This window comes from Cervus canadensis, chromosome 21, assembly GCF_019320065.1.
Source record: "Cervus canadensis isolate Bull #8, Minnesota chromosome 21, ASM1932006v1, whole genome shotgun sequence".
Lineage (NCBI taxonomy): Eukaryota > Metazoa > Chordata > Mammalia > Artiodactyla > Cervidae > Cervus > Cervus canadensis.
The window spans coordinates 52,274,208-52,292,989 of NC_057406.1; the positions used below are offsets into that span (position 1 = coordinate 52,274,208).

Below are 18,782 nucleotides of genomic sequence, written 5' to 3' on the forward strand. Positions count from 1 at the left end.
AGAGTAAAGGAGGGCCTGTAATTCCCAGATCAGACACCCCAGGGAACTTTCAGGACATGATAACAAGCATAACTACTTAGCATATCCCTGAGGTTTAGAAACTTATCAGTAGACAGAGGAGAAAATTTTTTTCCTCATAAAAGTTCTCCTTAATAGAGAGGAACAGCATATGTGATATATATATACACACAAAGATACACAGACACACGCACACATATAAACATGTGTGTGTGCACATGTGTAGAAAATATACATACTTAGAGGTAGGAATAAACTTACTGCAGTGGATAATCTGGATGCCAATGTCATTTCCAAGTTCCCTTTGAGACCAAGAAGTGCAGGAACTAAAATGAAAACTTCTGTTACTTTTTTGAACACCTCCCAGTGCTGTAAGGAAAAAAAAAAGAATTTTCAACACTCTTTAAAAACACTTTAGAATAAAGATTTCCAAAATTTTCAGCCTTTTTTTCCAATGTTGCACCTACGTTTTAAGTAACTACATAGGTCATTTAATCATTGAACATTCAGCTTAACCCATTCCCATAGATGGGGGAAAAGTGGAAACAGTGACAGATTTTGCTCTCTTGGGCTCCAAAACCACTACGAACAGTGACTGAAGCCATGAAATGAAAAGACACTTGCTCCTTGGAAGAAAAGCTATGACAAATCCAGATGGCATATTAAAAAGCAGATATTACTTTGCAGACAAGGGTCTATATAGTCAAAACTATGGTTTTTCCAGTAGTTATGTATGGATGTGAGATTTGGATCATAAAGAAGGCTGAGTGTCAAAGAACTGATGCTTTCAAACTGTGATACTAGAGAAGATTCTTGAGAGTCCCTTGGACAGCAAGGAGATCAAGCCAGTCAATCCTAAGGGAAGTCAATCCTGAATATTCACTGGAAGGACTGATGCTAAAGCTGAAGCTCCAATACTTTGGCCACCTGATGCGAAGAGCTGACTCATTGGAAAAGACCCTAATGCTGGGAAAGATTGAAGGCAGGAGGAGAAGAGGGTGATAGAGGACGAGATGGCTGGATGACATCATAGACTCAGGACATGAGTTTGAGCAAACTCCAGGAGGGAAGCTTGGCGTGCTGCAGTCCATGGGGTCGCAAAGAGTTGGACATGACTTAGTGATTGAACAACAACAATTCTCCAGAGTTCTGAAACCTTGAGCTACTTTAGAAGACTCAGTTAGAGTTGGGAGTAATAGCTGATAAAGTCTTTATATCTCGTAGTATATCTAGCTTGCTACACAACCTTTTTTTTTTTTTTTGGCTGCCACCTTCGTTGTGGCACACAGACTTTCTCCAGCTGTGGTATGTGAGCTTAATTGCCCAGCATCATGTGGGATGTTAGATCCTGGATCAGGGATCGAATTACGCATTCCTGTAAAGCAGATTCTTAACCATTGGACAACCAAGTTAAGTCCAACTCTGTTACACTTAAAGTCTACTTTATCTCTTAATGATGCCAAGTCAGTGTAACTAGTGATTAGGAGCACAGATTCAAGAACCAGATAAACTGTATTTGAATCTTGGTTCCAACACTGAGTATACCCAACCTGCAGAAAAATTACAGTAATATTATTAGCTAGTTTCACAAATGAAGAAATAGAGATTCAGATAAAGTGATTTTCCCAAAACCAAAAGATGGGACCTAGAATTGACCGCAGGACTTCTGAGTTGTCCCATGTTCTGCTCCCTATTTTAGGATGTGAGGCAAGAGGCTGCAGAGCAGAAGATCGTAAGGAGCATGAAACTGGAAATCAGAAAATCTGTTATCAAGGCATGGATCTGTCACAAACTGGCTGTGTGGTCTTTGATGAGTTATGTACTTTTCTGATTTCAACTTCTTCAACCATAAAATGAAGATACTATCTGTCCTGTCAAGCCTATGGAGAAATACCATAATAATGAAAACAACAGATATTACAGCACTTTATAAACTGGAAATGCCATACAAATGACTAACACAAAATGCTACTTCACAAGTACTATTAAGAGGTGATTGTCCCAGTATGAGACTTTAGTAACCAAGCATCTTAACTTATGCCAAAACATATCAAGAATACAGTCCTGTCACTAACACCAATACAGCTGAGAAAAGACTTAAATCTATCAGATAAGTGAAAGGAAATTTTAATTTGTCTCCAAAGTTTCCCTAGAGGCTGTTCCAAATAGATGTAGAACTAGGGACTAAAGAGACCTCAGGAAATATTTGTCAGGCCAGTCTCTGGTAAAAACCTGGTTTGAAGGATTCACAAGCGAATCCATCCAGGGATTCAATAAAGGATGGAGCTAAAAGAGGCACTGGGAGTCCAGTAACCTCTCAGATTCCTTAACCTATCAAAGAAACTACCAAACAATTTTGCCTGTGTTTTATGTTGGGTAAGAATTCTGCTGTCCTAGTGGGATATGCATCCTTCTGAAATGATGGTGATGATGATGATGACGAATAACAACAGACAATAATAAATACTAACAGCAGTCAACATTCACTGATTGCTGTTCTTCATCATTTAATTTTCACAACAAACTTATGAGATAGTGCCGGGAGCCAGCACATGAGATCCCACCCATGACAAGGTCGTGAGAAGGAGACCTGACAAGCAAGGCAGATCAGGACTTCAGGGATTTCGAAAAGCTGCCCCGGCGCTCACCTTAAAGATGATCTCTGTCTTTCTGATGCTTGCTATATTAGACTACTCCCTAATTTCTGTGACACGGGTAGAAGGCCTTCCCCGATCTCTTTCCAAACAGAATCAACTTAGAACTTTAATTAATATGTCCGCCGGACAGTGGTATCCTATAAGATTATCCAGGATGAAAGGAGTGTTTCAATTTAGACCCCTTTGCTGGCATTCTAGCCTGCTTGGCAAACGTGTACTAATGCACATGACTGCTCACAACACCTTAATCATAAACAGCATAAAGAACCTGATCACACAAAGGCCCTAATAGGCACAGAGCCCTTCTGGTGTAAGGAAGCCCTATTAGAGAACATAAAATATTATTCTAAAAGCGGTTATAGTTAAAGATTTAGAAAAATAAGAGTTTAGAATTGTTCATTTTAACCAGGAATGCTAAACAGGGGCTGCCTCACTGGAGCTGCAGAGTCTTTGTGTGGTAAACCTTTTAGATAAATTTAACTGATAACTTCTGCAAAAGGACTGACCTTTGTGTTCAACAAAGAATAGATTACGGAAAACAGCTTTGCATTCACCTAGGTCATAAAATGTCAATAGGCCCCAAGGCCAGAAGATAATGTACAAGACCCTCATAAACAAAGAAGCATGCAGAAAACACCCTGGTTTCATGAAGAACAAGCTGATGTAATGTTAAACTATCTTCCCCTTAGAAATGTACTAATTTAGGGTATAAAAGCCACGGTAAAAAATAAAGCATTGCCAGACCCTGCCAGACCCTGCTGCACCCCCCGTCTGGTCACTCTCTCTCTTTCTCTCTCTCTCCCTCGCAGACTTGGCCCCATCAAGGCTGGCTCACGTCTCTCTGTCGCCGACGCCATTCATCCTGAGGGTATCCCCTGGATCCTGCCGAGGCTGGACCCGGCAAGATAGCATTTTTATCAGATTAGACATAATTCAGGAATATGTTTTACCTACGTCATAATTTTAAGACACCTACCTATACGATGGCTTTAAATTTCTCTATCAGTCACACAATCGCACTGCGGAACTGCTGGGATGCATTCCACTGGGTTACTAGCATCCTTTCCAAGTTTAATTAAAATCAAATGCTCCTGTGAGAATTCCTATGAAAACACTTACACCTCATCATTGATATAACAATAAGAACTTTCACATACTGCTTTCCTACCTCGTGCCCAATAAATTCTGCGTTCTTCTCTCTATAACCTGCATACGTGTGCTTATTAAAGTTCTCAAACTTTCTCAGCTCACAGCACCTGTAGCATCTCAGAAATGTTTTCATGGCTTCCTTAGGTCAAAAAGAAATACCTAACAGTCCTGCCAAGCAGCTAGGTCCAAACAATTTAATAGGTATTTATTCCCTAACAATTTTATAGCCTTCTAAAGAAATAACACAAACATTGGAAGGAAAATATTGTATTTTTATGTCCTCTAACCACATTAATTCCTAATGGGGGGTGTGTATCTGTTGGGCATTGCATAACTTCTCAAACCTTGTAACCGGAAACTATTGCCTTCATTTCTTGTTCTATATTGACTTTTGTGCGACACCTGCTTTTCTCCCCAGCACTTGAAAATCTAGCTTTGCATCGTATGTCATCAAGAGAAATGGAGTATGATCTAATACTGAATGCCGAACCACCTCGAGCCAGTGGTCTGCAGAAACGTCACTGTGTCTTCCTCAAAAATTTAATATATACCACAGCGCCTCCAAGGTCTAGCCACACAGTTTGGGAAATATGAGAACAGTGAGAAACAGTACAGTACAGTAGTCAAAAGGAGAGATTCTGGAATCAGATTGTTAGGTAGTTAGAATAGGGAAAGAGAGTCCAAAATGGCCGTGGCTAAAAGACCTGGAAGGGAAAGCCCGCAAAAATAGAACAAAGGAAGGTCCGAGGACCTGAGTGAGAACCTCAGGTAAAACAAACAATGCTCCTGCCTAAGCCCAATTTACATAAGACAGGCCCAGGGACAGAGAAACATATAAAAAGAGGAGCCAAAGCCCTCTTCTCTCCCTTTTTGCTCCCTCCCTCTCCCCCGAGCAATGGGGTGATCTTCTCTTCTTGTCTTTGGATCGATGTGCCCTCACACTTCGAAGATGGATTTTCCTGCTATTATCTAAATAAATAGAGCTGTAACACTGAGCTGTAACACTGATTTATTTAAGAGCTATAACACGGTCCATTCGAGACCCGAGAGCTATAACACGGTCTGTCCTCTGAGAGCTGTGACCCGCCAGGGGGCTTTAATGTCCATCACTCCAAATTTTTGTTGTGACAAGACAAAGAACCGAGGAGCATACACTCGCATGACAAGATAATCTGAGTTGAAATTCTGATACTAATGAGAGGGTAACAGGCAGGAAGGCCAGGGGTCTCCTAACAGAGGAAATAGGCTGCAAGTGTCAGACATTTTTTATCTCTCTCTTTAGCAGCAGGAGGAAACAAACTGCTAGTGTTATATTTTTCCCCTTCTCTATATAAATTTAAAAAGAGGTTTCTTTTAAAATTCTGTGTTGCCATGACAACACCTGGTTCCACCTGAACATAGTTAGTGATTTCAGTCACTCAGTCGTGTCCGACTCTTTGCAACCCCATGAACTGCAGCACGCCAGGCCTCCCTGTCCATCACCAACTCCCGGAGTTTACTCAAACTCATCTCCATTGAGTTGGTGATGCCAGCCAACCATCTCATCCTTTGTTATCCCCTTCTCCTGCCTTCAATCTTTCCCAGCATCAGGGTCTTCTCCAATGAGTCAGTTCTTCACATCAGGTGGCCAAAGTATTCGAGTTTCAGCTTCTGCATCAGTCCTTCCAATGAATATTTAGGACTGATTTCCTTTAGGATGGACTGGTTGGATCTCCTTGCAGTCCAAGGGACTCTCAAGCAGCTTCCCCAACACCACAGTTCAAAAGCATCAATTATTTGGTGCTCAGCTTTTTTTTAGTCCAACTCTCACATCCATACATGACTACTGGAAAAACCATAGCTTTGACTAGATGGACCTTTGTTGGCAAAGTAATATCTCTGCTTTTTAATAAGCTGTCTAGGTTGGTCATAACTTTTCTTTCAAGGAGTAAGCATCTTTTAATTTCATGACTGCGGTCACCATCTGCAGTGATTTTGGAGCCCAAGAAAAGAGTCTGTCACTGTTTCTACTGTTTCTCCATCTATTTGCCATGAAATGATGAGACCAGATGCCATGATCTTCATTTTTTGAATGTTGAGTTTGAAGCCAGCTCTTCCACTCTCTTTCACGTTCAGCAAGAGGCTCTTTAGTTCTTCTTTACTTTCTGCCATAAGGGTGGTGTCATCTGCATATCTAAAGTTATTGATATTTTTCCTGGCAATCTTGATTCCAGCTTGTGCTTCATCCAGCCCGGCATTTTGCATGATGCATTGGAGAAGGAAATGGCAACCCACTCCAGTGTTCTTGCCTGGAGAATCCCAGGGATGGGGGAGCCTGGTGGGCTGCCGTCTATGGGGTCGCACAGAGTCGGACATGACTGAAGCGACTTAGCAGCAGCAGCAGCAGCTCTGCATAAAAGTTAAATAAGCAGGGTGATAATATACAGCCTTGACGTACTCCTATTCCAGTTTGGAACCACTCCGTTGTTCCATGTCCAGTTCTAACTGTTGCTTCCTGACCTGCATACAGATTTCTCAAGAGGCAGGTCAGGTGGTCTGGTATTCCCATTTCTGTAAGAATTTTCCACAGTTTGTTGCGATCCACACAGTCAGAGGCTTTGGCGTAGTCAATAAAGTAGAAATAGACATTTTTCTGGAACTCTCTTGCTTTTTCGATGATCCATAAGATGTTGGCAATTCGATCTCTGGTTCCTCTGCCTTTTCTAAAGCCAGCTTGAACATCTGGAAGTTTCCGGTTCACATACTGTTTGAAGCCTGGCTTGGAGAATTTTAAGCAGTACTTTACTAGCGTGTGAGATGACTGCATTTGTGCGTAGTTTGAGCATTCTTTGGCACTGCCCACCTGAACTTAACTTTTCTCAAACCTTGAGTTAACCAATGCATTTTTCTTATGGAAATATTTGTCTTAAGCTATGTTAATGAACTATGTATTTACCATAGACTCTGTCTTCAAGTCAGTTCTGCCTAAGACTCAGAACCGACTTGACAAACCAGTACTCAAGCAAATGTTCTCTTAAGCTATGTTAATGAGACTGTATTTGCTTGGAAACCTGCCTTTCTTGTCATGTCGATCATGGATCATTTTATGGCCGGGGACAACTCACCTTGGGCTGATTTTATCTCAAAATGCATGTTATGGGTGAGGGGCCTGGTGCCAGTCTCTGAGTTTTGAGACATTTCCTTTCTCTAATTAGCAGACTGCTAGTAGCTCTATAATATCCGGCTAAAGACTAGCAACGGGACACTCTTTCTGCTCTCTTCTGATGCCTATGTCAGAAGCTTTCTCTATCTCTTTTATACTTTATACTTTAATAAAACTTTATTACACAAAAGCTCTGAGAGATCAAGCCTCGTCACTGGCCCCAGATTGAATTCTTCTCCTCCGGAGGCCAAGAATTCTGGTGTCTTTAGTGGCTCAGCAACAACCTTTCACTATTTTTACTGTATGCCTTGAGTATGCTATGTAAAACTATGCTTTACTTTCTTCACCTAAAATAGGGTCATAATTGTACCTACCTCATACAATTGTGTTCAGGACCATTTCTGTACATTGTAATAAATAACAATATTGAGAGTTTATTAGTTCTAACACCAAAACATATTATCAGTTAATTTTCCTGTAAGGAGGAAGTAATGGAAAAAAAAAAAAATCCAGAAAGGGAATGCTGATACAGCTAGTGCTCCTGTTAGGGGAAGCACACTGACTGAAACCGCCCACCCTGCCCAGGCACCATCGTAACCGTTTGCATGAGTTGTTTTACGACAGGAGGTCCTGGTAAGGATCACGGAACTAATAAGCCACCACCAACCGGAAGAGTTCAGGAAAGGTCAAAAGGAGACACCACATGTCCGACCACCTCCCAGAATCCTTTTCTCTGGCATCCATCTTGGCTGAACAAGGCATGCACCACCAGGAAGGACTCTGAGTCAGTTGATTGGCTAAAGACAACCCGGAAACTAATGCCATCACCATCAAACCCAAGACTGCAAGCCATGTGGCAGAGCTGTTCTCCTGGGTTCCCTTACCCTCCTGCTCTCCACCCGAGTGCCCTTTCCCAATAAAATCTCTTGCTTTGTCAGCACATATGTCTCCTCCGACAATTTGTTTCGGAGTGTTAGACAAGAGGCCAGTTTCAGGCCCTGGAAGGGGTCCCCCTTCCTGCAACACCCCCAGTAAATTTCACCTACCTACTAATTTTGCCATGATACAAATATGTCCTCCGAGGCAGATTATTATGCAGTGCTAAGCTTCCACAAGAATCTGCCCTACAGGAAATCGATTTCTTACCTAATTTTGGACACCTGTCAATAACCAGAATCTTGGGCAAGAACCCACTCCTCAAACGTAATGTTGGATTGCTTACAAATGTACTACATTTGAAACCTAAAAATCCATTCGTGCCCCAAAGGACAAACAAATATGAAACTTAAGGAAAAAAAGAATAACATAAGCTGCTGCTGCTGCTGCTGCTGCTGCTGCTGCTGGGGAATACATAAATAGAGTCTTAAGAATAAATAGAAAAAGTTAAAAAATATCTGACTGGTAAAACATGCTTATGCAATTTTAAAACATAGAGAAGAATTGTTTCTCATTTTAACTTAGTTTTAAAAAGTTCAACCCATTCACTTTTAAACATATGACTCAATGATCAACCTCATTCATAATTATAAAATGCAAATTAAAAGATGATCAGCTTTCTTCTGTGAGACTGGTACAGGTCAAAAAGTTGGATAAAGTTTTTGAGAGTTTGGAATGGACATGTACACACTGCTATATTTAAAATGGATAACCAACAAGGACCTACTGTATAGCACATGAAACTCTGCTCAATGTTATGTGGCAGCCTGGATGACTGGAGTCTGGGGGAGAATGGATACATGTACATGTGTGGCTAAGTCCCTCAACTGTCCACCTGACACTATTAAAACACTGTTAATCAGCTATATTCCAATACAAAATAAAAAGTTAAAAAAAATAAAAATTTAAATTTTTAACAACTTGGATAATACTCTGTTGGTAGGAGTATTAATATAAGGAAATAGGCACTCTATTATACTTTTGGTGAGAACATAAACGTAAAGGTTTAACTTTTGGGGGGAATTCAGCAATATGCATCAAATGTAAAATGCACATAATTGTCAACTAAAAACTCTACTTCAAGGAAAGTTACCTTACAAATAAACTTGAACATAAGTTCAAACATATACATATAATGAGTCAACTTCATCATTGTTCATAGTCACAAAAAATCTGAGGCACTTTAAATCTCCATTAGGTAACTTAGTAGAAAAACAATGATACATCTTTGTATAGTTGGAGAAGAATCTGATAAATCTGTGTGTATCTATAAGGATGCTCCAAGATAAATTAAGAAGAGCAAGGTAAAGGTCAACATTATAGGGTGTTTTTTGTTTGTATTTTTTAGTGACTACACACACATATTAACATGTATGTATGCATCTTCATGCATTTAACTTCAATTGAAGGAGACAAAAAAAAAACTATACCATTAAATTCTAAAGAAGAGAATAGGGTAAGGGCACGCAGAAGACTCTTTTCTCCATTACATATTCTTTCATACAGCTTAGATATGCTCAACCAGATACACGTTTTTTCATTAAACTTTTTAAAATAATTATAGATTCACATGCAATTATAAAAAATAATACAGAGATTCCCATGTACCCTGTATCAAATTCACCCCAATGCTAATATCTCTCAAAACTCTAGGACAATCTCACAACCAGGATAATGACGTTGACAGTCAATATACAGCACATTTCTATCACAAGGACTCTCTATTGCCCTTTAATAGCCATGTCCACTTTTCACTTCCAGTCCCTTCTTAGTCCCTGGCAAACACTAATCAGCTCTTCATGTCTATAAAATGTCAACTCAAGAATTTTTATAAATGAATACAGTATGTATAACCTTTTGAGATTTGCTTTTTCCACTCAGCATAATTCTCTGGAGATTCATCTGGATTGCTGCATGTGTCAACAGTTCATTCCTTTTTGTTGCTGAGTAGTATTCCAGCATATGGATTTACCAAAGTTTAACCATTCAGTTATTGAAGGACATCTGGGGTGTATCCAGTTCTTGGCTATTATGAGTAAAGCAGCGGTAAACATTCACATTCAGGAGTTGGATAAGCATAAGTCCTCATTCTCTGCAATAAATGCCCAGGAATGCAGTATCTAGGTTGCAAGGCAGTTAATGTCTAGGTGGTTGTTTTGTCTTTAAAGAAACTGTTAAAGTGTTTTCCAGAGTGACGGTATCATTTTAAATTCCCACCAGCAATATATGAGTGATACCATTTCTCTGCATTCTCAATGGCATTTGATACTACCACTGTTTTTAACCATTCTGATAGGTACATAGTGATAGCTCATTATGGTTTTCATTTGCATTCTCTAATGGTGAAAGATACTGAATATCTTTTCAAGCTTATTTACAATCTGTACACATTCTTCAGTGAAATGCCTTTATGTTTTTTTGCCAATTTTCTAACTGGGCTGTTTTTGTTTTTATTGTTGAGTTTTTGAGAGTTCTTTATTCTAGTCTTTTGTCAGATGTGTGGTCTGCAAATATTTTCTTCCACTTGGTAGCCTGTGTTTTCGTCCCTTTAATGGAGTCATTCACAGAACAAAATTTTTATTTGATGAAGTCCAATTCATCCTTTTTTCCTTTTGTGGATCATCCTCTTGGTGTCAAGTCTAGGCATGTTCACCCCTCCACCAATACCACAGTCTTGATTACTGTGGGCATTTTAATAAACTTGGAATCAAGGAGACAGATCCTTTCCACTTTATTTTCAAAAAAGAAAATTCTACATTCTGTCCCTTTGCATGTACCTTTTAGAATATTATTCTAAAAGAAATCTTATGAAGATTTTAAAAGTTCGGTTATACACTACATCAATTTGGGGAGAACTGACATCTTTACTATGTCAAATCTTCTAAGCCATGAATACAAGTCTCTCCATTTATTTAGATGTTCCTTGATTCTTTCACTGGTGTTTTGTAGCTTTCAGCATATAAATCCTGTACGCGTTTTTTAAGATTTTTCCGGGTATTTACTTTTTGAGTAAATGTTATTGTCATGAACCACAAACTGGAACTTGCCATGGGTACTTGCAATCTACAAGGATTAAATCAGGTGCTGCGGCAGCCGTTGACCTCCAACACCCCCTGAAGGACTTCAGGGTGGACAGCAGAAGTGAGGTACTCTGGAAAACTGGCAGCACAGGTCTTCAGATAGTCAGATATTCTCAGGAGCTGATTTTATGAGCCAAATTCATCTATCTCCTCATATCTAGAAAAACACTAAAGTCCTTCATGGTGATGACTGTTTCTCATGGCTAGCAGAAGCTTCACGAGACCAGCAAAAACTTTCTACAAAAAAATATATGCTTCACTGCATGTGCACCCCTTTATCAAAATCCCCCTGCTTCTCTGGAGCAGTCTCTCAAAGCTATCTAAGGTGCTGTCTCCCAGGCTGTTCATATTGCCTCAAATAAAACTTAACTCACAACTCTCACATTGTACATTTTTTTCAGTTGACGGTTATTTTTAAATTCCAACGTACTCATTGCTAGAATCTGAATTTATTTTTTGTACATATTGGGTATCCATGGCCTTACTGAGCTCATTTATCTGTTCTCGGAGTTTTTGTTTTGATTTTGGTAGATTCCTTGGAATTTTCGAAGAAGACCATCATGTCATCTGCAAACAGGAAGTTTTATTTCCTCCTGTCCAACCTGTATGTCTTTTATTTCTTTTTCTTAAATTATTGCATTATGCTGAATAAACGTAATGAGTGTGGACATCCTTGCTTTGAGTCTGTTCTTAGGGGAAAAGCATTCAGTATTTCACCATTAAGTACAAGGTTGAGGAAGTCCTAAGAAAGGCAATCCCAAAGAATGCTCAAACTACTGCACAACTGCACTCATCTCACACGCTAGTAAAGTAATGTTCAAAATTCTCCAAGCCAGGCTTCAGCAATACATGAACCGTGAACTTCCAGATGTTCAAGCTGGTTTTAGAAAAGGCAGAGGAACCAGAGATCAAATTGCCAACATCTGCTGGATCATCGAAAAAGAAAAAGAGTGGTCCAGAAAAACATCTAGTTCTGCTTTATTGACTATGCCAAAGCCTTTGACTGTGTGGATCACAATAAACTGTGGAAAATTCTGAAAGACATGGGAATACCAGACCACCTGACCTGCCTCTTGAGAAACCTGTATGCAGGTCAGGAAGCAACAGTTAGGACTGGACATGGAACAACAGACTGGTCCCAAATAGGAAAAGGAGTACGTCAAGGCTGTATATTATCACCCTGCTTATTTAACTTATATGCAGGGTACATCATGAGAAACGCTGGGTGAGAAGAAGCACAAGCTGGAATCAAGATTGCTGGGAAAAATATCAATAACCTCAGATATGCAGATGACACCACCCTTATGGCAGGAAGTGAAGAGAACTAAAAAGCCTCTTGATGAAAGTGAAAGAGGAGAGTGAAAAAGTTGGCTTAAAGCTTAACATTCAGAAAACTAAGATCATGGCATCCGGTCCCATCACTTCATGGCAAATAGATGGGGAAACAGTGGAAACAGTGGCTGACTTTATTTTGGGGAGCTCCAAAATCACTGCAGATGGTGATTGCAGCCATGAAATTAAAAGACGCTTACTCTTTGGAAGGAAAATTATGACCAACCTAGATAGCATATTAAAAAGAAGAGACATTACTTTGCCAACAAAGGTCCGTCTAGTCAAGGCTATGGTTTTTCCAGTGGTCATGTATGGATGTGAGAGTTGGACTGTGAAGAAAGCTGAGTGCCGAAGAATTGATGCTTTTGAACTGTGGTGTTGGAGAAGACTCGTGAGAGTCCCTTGGAGTGCAAGGAGATCCAACCAGTCCATCCTAGAGGAGATCAGTCCTGGGTGTTCATTGGAAGGACTGCTGCTGAGGCTGAAACTCCAATACTTTGGCCACCTCATGAGAAGAGTTGACTCACTGGAAAAGACCCTGATGTTGGGAGGGATTGGGGGCAGGAGGAGAGGGGGACGACGGAGGATGAGATGGCTAGATGGCATCACCAGCTCGATGGACGTGAGTTTGAGTAAACTCCAGGAGTTGGTGATGGACAGGGAGGCCTGGTGTGCTGCTATTCATGGGGTCGCAAAGAGTCGGACACAGCTGAGTGACTGAACTGAACTGAAGAAGTTCTACTCTATTCTTATTTAAGTTTGTTTCTTATCATGAATGCATGTTGAATTTTGTCAACTGCTTTTTCTGTATCAGTTGATACAGTTATGTGATTTTCTTCTTTAGCCAGTTTATATGGTGAGTTACAGTGATTTTCAAATCGTGAACAAGACTTTCATCCCTGGAATAAACCTCATTTTCCATGGTATATAATTCATTTTATATGTTGCTAAATTCTATTTGCCAATGTTTTGTTAAGGATTTTTTTGTCTAGATTCAGGAGAACTATTGGTCTGTGGGTTTTGGGAGATGGGGTTGGGTTGGTTTGTTTGTGTTTTGCATTGTCTTTGGTTTGGTATCTGGGTAATATTATCTTCTTAAAGTGAATTGGTAAGTGTTCCTTCCCTATCAATTTTTCAGAAAAGCTTGTGTAGAATTAGTGTTAATTCTGCTTTAAACATTTGGTAGAATTTTCGGGTGAAACTATCTGTGTCTGAAGATTTCTTTTTGGGGAGTTTCTAAAAGTATGAATTCAAATTCCTTAGTGAGTAAGAGCTATTCAAAAATACCCACTTCATTTTGGGTGAAATGCAGTAACTGCATTTACACTTTAAGCTGTAAAATTTATGTGTGCAGAGTCATTTATAGCATTTCTTTAGTTACCCTTTTGATGTCTGCACAATCTGCAGTGATATCCCCTATGTTGTTCTGATACTGGTAATGTCTTCTCTCTTGGTTTTAATTGTCAGTCTGCTACAAATTGTCAGTTTTACTGATCTTTTGAAAGAATCAAATGCTTGTTTCACTGATTTTTTTTCTATTATCTTCCTGCTTTCAATGTCATTGAGTTTTGCTTTTATATTTATTATTTACTTTCTTCCGCTTGCTTTTGGTATATTCTATTCATTTTTTCTAAGCCTGAGATGGGAGCTTAGATTATTGATTTGAGATTTTTTTAAATTCTGAGGTATGCATTCAGTTCTATAAATTTCTATCTCTGGACCACTGCACATGTGACTCACAAATTTTGATGTTGTACTTTCATTTTCACTCAGTTCAATGTTTTGTTTTGTTTTTCATTTTTCTTGAGACTTCCTCTTCCACCAACAGATTATCTGAAAGTATACTGTTTCATCTCTGAAGATTTTTGCTGTTACTGCTTTCAAGTTTGATTACACTGTGGTCGAAGAACATACTCTGATTTCAATATTTTGAATTTGTTGAGGTTTCTGTGATGGCTCAGGATGTGAACTATCTCTAAATACGATCAGTAAGAGCTTGAACAGAATGGCATTCTGCTGTTTTTTGGGTGGAGTGTTCTATAAATGTCAGTTAGATCTTGTTGATTGGTGCTGTTGTCAAATTCTTCTATAAGATCCACTATCTAGTTGTTCTATCAATTGCCGAGAGAAGAGTGCTGACGTCTCCAACTATAACTGTGGAGTTCTCTATTTCTCCTTCCAGGTCTCTTGGGGGCCTCTCATGATCAGCTGACAAGGTGAAATTCCCAGCACTCTACTTGCCCTTCTCTGATACTATCTTGGCTTAAGTACTACAGCACCTCATTCCAGCCTCCTTCACGCCACCCTGGCCCCCAGCTTTACTGAGGTATAACTGACAAACAGAACTGTAATATACTAAAGGGTACAGTAGGATGACTTAAAATACATACACATTATCAAGGGAATTCCACCAGTTAATTAATACATTCATCACCTCACAGTTACTTTTTCTTTTTTCAGTGAGAATGCTTAAGACTTATTCTCTTAGCAAAACTCGAGTATACAATACAGTATTATCAACTGCAGTCACCATGCTGTACATTAGATCCTCAGAACACACTTAGCTCGTAAGTGAAAGTCTGTACCCTTTTACCCACGTCTCCCCATTTCCTTCACCCCTCAGGCCCTGGCAATCACCATTCTACTCTCAGTTTTTATGACTTTGACTCTTCTTTGATAAGAGAGACCATGCAGTATTTGTCTTTCTCTATTTTATTTTACTTAGCAGAATGCCCTCCAGGCTCTGCTGAGGTGGCTGTGGGTGGGGCCACAGTTTTCTCTGTAGTGTTTGGCTAGAGTAGAGCAGTTATTATCTAAAACTTTTCTGTCTTGTTAGGGCGTTCCTCTCCTAGTCCTTTGGCTACAGAGACCAGACTTACGTTGGTTTGGCTTTGTCTGCCCTTGTTTGCATCTCTCTGCCGGCTCTTTTAGCCCCAAATCTGGGATATACGTGGGCTTTCCTGGCGGCTCAGACGGTAAAGAATCTGCCGCAATGCAGGTGACCCAGGTTTGATCCCTGGGTCGAGAAGCTCCCCTTGAGAAGGAAGTGGCTACCCACTTCAGTGTTCTTGCCTGGAGAATTCCATGGACAGAGGAGCCTGGAGGGCTACTGTCCGTGGGGGTCACAAAAAGTCAAACATGACCTGAGCGACTAACACTTTCACTTTCTGGGCTATATGAAGCAAAAGAAAACCTCCGGCACTCATCAATGTTTTGCTCCTTGAGCCCTAAGGGGCCTAGCCAGCCTCTTTCTTCTTTCTGCCTTTCAGAATCTTATGTGTGTTTTATATAAAGTTTCTGGGGTTTGGGGATACTTAATGGGAAGGAAAAGTGAAAGCATATTTACTGCAGCTTCCCAGAAGTAGAATTACATTTATTATTTTTGAAATAAAAACCAGAACCATTACATCACAGTGCTAGTGCCTTCCTCAGGTCACAGTTGTGTTAAAAGAGGAATTTTATCTTTAATACAAACTCTTAAAACTATAGCTATACCTTGTAAGGAGGGACAAATGTGATGTCCCTAGCTTTGCGAAATGAGAAACTGATGACAAAAATTTAATCTAACACTGATACTGTCCTCTTACCTTCTCTTTGCACTTTTTAAAACACACTGGTATTTAATACACAAAACGTCAACGCACCATCCCTTTCCTCTCTGATCTCTCTGCTTTATACATCAGAAAAACAGTGTTACTCAGAGTTCCAGGATCAGTGCATCACTCCATGTGAATTCTGAAACATAGACAAACTGCCTTAGCAGCGTAGTAATTAAGGAACACTTGAGAGTCATGCTATGGTTGATTTCAAAGGAAGATTCTTCAGCATTCCAATAATACCATCTTCATAAAATACAAGAAGATCTTGGGGTTTTATAGCCATCAGCTTCCAATAATATTCTAAGTATAAATTTACCTAGGAACTACTGGAAAGTCCAAAGGGATTAGCTCAGTTTACTTGTATTTCGTCTAGATGGATGGGTGGCTATCACTAATCCTACGTGACAGATAAAGTCTATAGACAAATCTGAGATACATATATAGCATGCTATACAGGGAGCAGGATTTACGCACATACAGGCCTCTGTCATTTACTAGCCGTATATGCGTATATTCTCGGGTAAATCACTTACAACTCTGTTCATTTTTAGGAAGGGAAGAAAAAACAAGGGGCTTGGATCAGGTGGTTTCTGAGGATTTCTGAATCTGACTTCCTATGACTTAAAACTCTTAAATTTGATTATCAAAATTCAGGGATCTTTACAACACAGGTAGAGTTTAATTTTATTTCATTCATTATATTATCAAGGAATCACCAAACATATGCTCTGAATAAGGCATTAGGCTGGTGTTTTGGTCTGGGCCCTACTTGATGAAAGTGAAAGAGGAGAGTGAAAAAGTTGGCTTAAAGCTCAACATTCAGAAAACTAAGATCATGGCATCTGGTCCCATCGCTTCATGGCAAATAGATGGGGAAACAGTGGAAACAGTGTCAGACTTTATTTTTGGGGGCCCCAAAATCACTGCAGATGGTGATTGCAGCCATGAAATTAAAAGACGCTTACTCTTTGGAAAGAAAGTTATGACCAACCTAGATAGCATATTAAAAAGAAGAGACACTATTTTGACAACAAAGGTTCATCTAGTCAAGGCTATGGTTTTTCCAGTGGTCATATATGGATGTGAGAGTTGGACTGTGAAGAAAGCTGAGCGCCAAAAAATTGACGGTTTTGAACTGTGGTGTTGGAGAAGACTCGTGAGAGTCCCTTGGAGTGCAAGGAGATCCAACCAGTCCATCCTAGAGGAGATCAGTCCTGGGTGTTCATTGGAAGGACTGCTGCTGAGGCTGAAACTCCAATACTTTGGCCACCTCATGAGAAGAGTTGACTCACTGGAAAAGACCCTGATGTTGGGAGGGATTGGGGGCAGGAGGAGAAGGGGATGACAAAGGATGAGATGGCTGGATGGCATCACCGACTCAATGGACATGAGTTTGAGTAAACTCCGGGAGTTGGTGATGGACAGGGAGGCCTGGTGTGCTGCGATTCATGGGGTTGCAAAGAGTCGGACACGACTGAGTGACTGAACTGAACTGAAATACTTAAATGGGACCAAAAACTATGTGGCCTAACTATTCTACCCAACCCCATTTACTAGCAAGAAAGGAACTGGGATTAGTTCAAATGATTAGTTCTCAAACTTTTACCCATAAGACTCTTTGCAACCCCATGGACTGTATAGTCCATGGAATTCTTCAGGCCAGACTACTGGAGTGGGTAGCCTTTGCCTTCTCCAGGGGATCTTCCCAACCCAGGGATCGAACCCAGGTCTCCCGCATTACAGCCGGATTCTTCACCAGCTGAGCCACAAGGGAAGCCTGTCAAGACATCAGGAATGCTTATACAGAATGCTGGGGCCCACCCTGATGGTTTCTGATTCAGAGGAACTGGAATGGAGCTTGAGAATTTGTGTATCTAACAAGCTCCCAGAGGCTGCTGGTTCAAGGAGCACACCTGGAGAACCACTGATTCAGATAAAGTCCCATGTGTCAGGGGTCTCTGCTGTAACGCTGGTGCTCTTGCCTCTTCATACTCTTTCATCTCCATTTTCCTTGCAACAATATTCATTCCCTCTCTTTTGAGAAGCAGTTACATTCCTTTTTTTGTGTGTAGTTCTGGTAAAATTACTGATCTGAATGCCCCTCTGTTCCAGGGATAGAAATGTAAATTTAGCTGGGCTAATCATCACCCACTGATCCTGGGGGTAAGCATGTGACCAAAGATAAGCCAACTACTGAGCTTTGCCCTAGAACTTGCCAACTTACAGAAGGCTAGCTCATTCTTTGCTTCTGTAATACAAACTAAAAGGATATGACCTCACAACTGTCAGCAGCCACCTGCAATAGGAGTGAATGAGGGCCACAAACAAAAGTTGAAGTGAAAGACAGAGAGAAGGTAATCATGAATTTAATCATAAATGTAAGTCCCAGATCTACTTATATCTGAGGTAGATATATATATATTTATCTGAACAGACTCACTGGAAAAGACCCTGATGCTGGGCAAGAATAAAGACAGGAGGAGAAGGGGATGACAGAGGATGAGATGGCTGGATGGCATTACCGACTCAATGGACATGAGTTTAAGCATGCTCCAGGAGTTGGTGATGGACAGGGAAGCCTGGTGTGTTGCAGTCCATGGGGTCACAAAGAGTCGGACACGACTGAGCGACTGAACTGAGCTGAACTGATCCAAAGATAAGCTAGGTTCCCTATAAATAAGGAGATGGTATAGTAGTTGAAAGCATGAGTTTTAGAGTAACAAACTTGGGTTTAATCCATCCACTTACCAATTGTGTGACCTTAGGCAAATTTCTAAGCTTCATAAAATAAGAATAACATCACCTACTGGAGAGTCTTCCTTATGGGCATCAAATGAGAAAACTCATGCAGAGTCTTGACAGGGAACAT

At 40.3% G+C, this 18,782-nt stretch overlaps 1 protein-coding gene and 1 long non-coding RNA gene across 8 annotated transcripts in view; both read right to left on the bottom strand.

The window, feature by feature from the left end:
* The window catches only part of SLC41A2 (solute carrier family 41 member 2), a 130,899-nt gene that overhangs the window by 77,794 nt on the left and 34,323 nt on the right, over positions 1 to 18,782 (bottom strand). For all 7 annotated transcript variants that reach the window (XM_043440969.1, XM_043440975.1, XM_043440972.1 and 4 more), the window contains one exon: positions 280 to 387. In XM_043440969.1, coding sequence (XP_043296904.1) covers positions 280 to 387 — 108 coding nt within the window. The remainder of the gene's footprint in view (positions 1 to 279; positions 388 to 18,782) is intronic.
* On the bottom strand, positions 7,805 to 11,808 carry LOC122423688. Its single transcript, XR_006264196.1, has 3 exons — positions 9,317 to 11,808; positions 8,969 to 8,974; positions 7,805 to 8,112 (listed from the first exon to the last, which is right to left on the bottom strand). It is a non-coding gene; the product is annotated as an uncharacterized LOC122423688 (long non-coding RNA).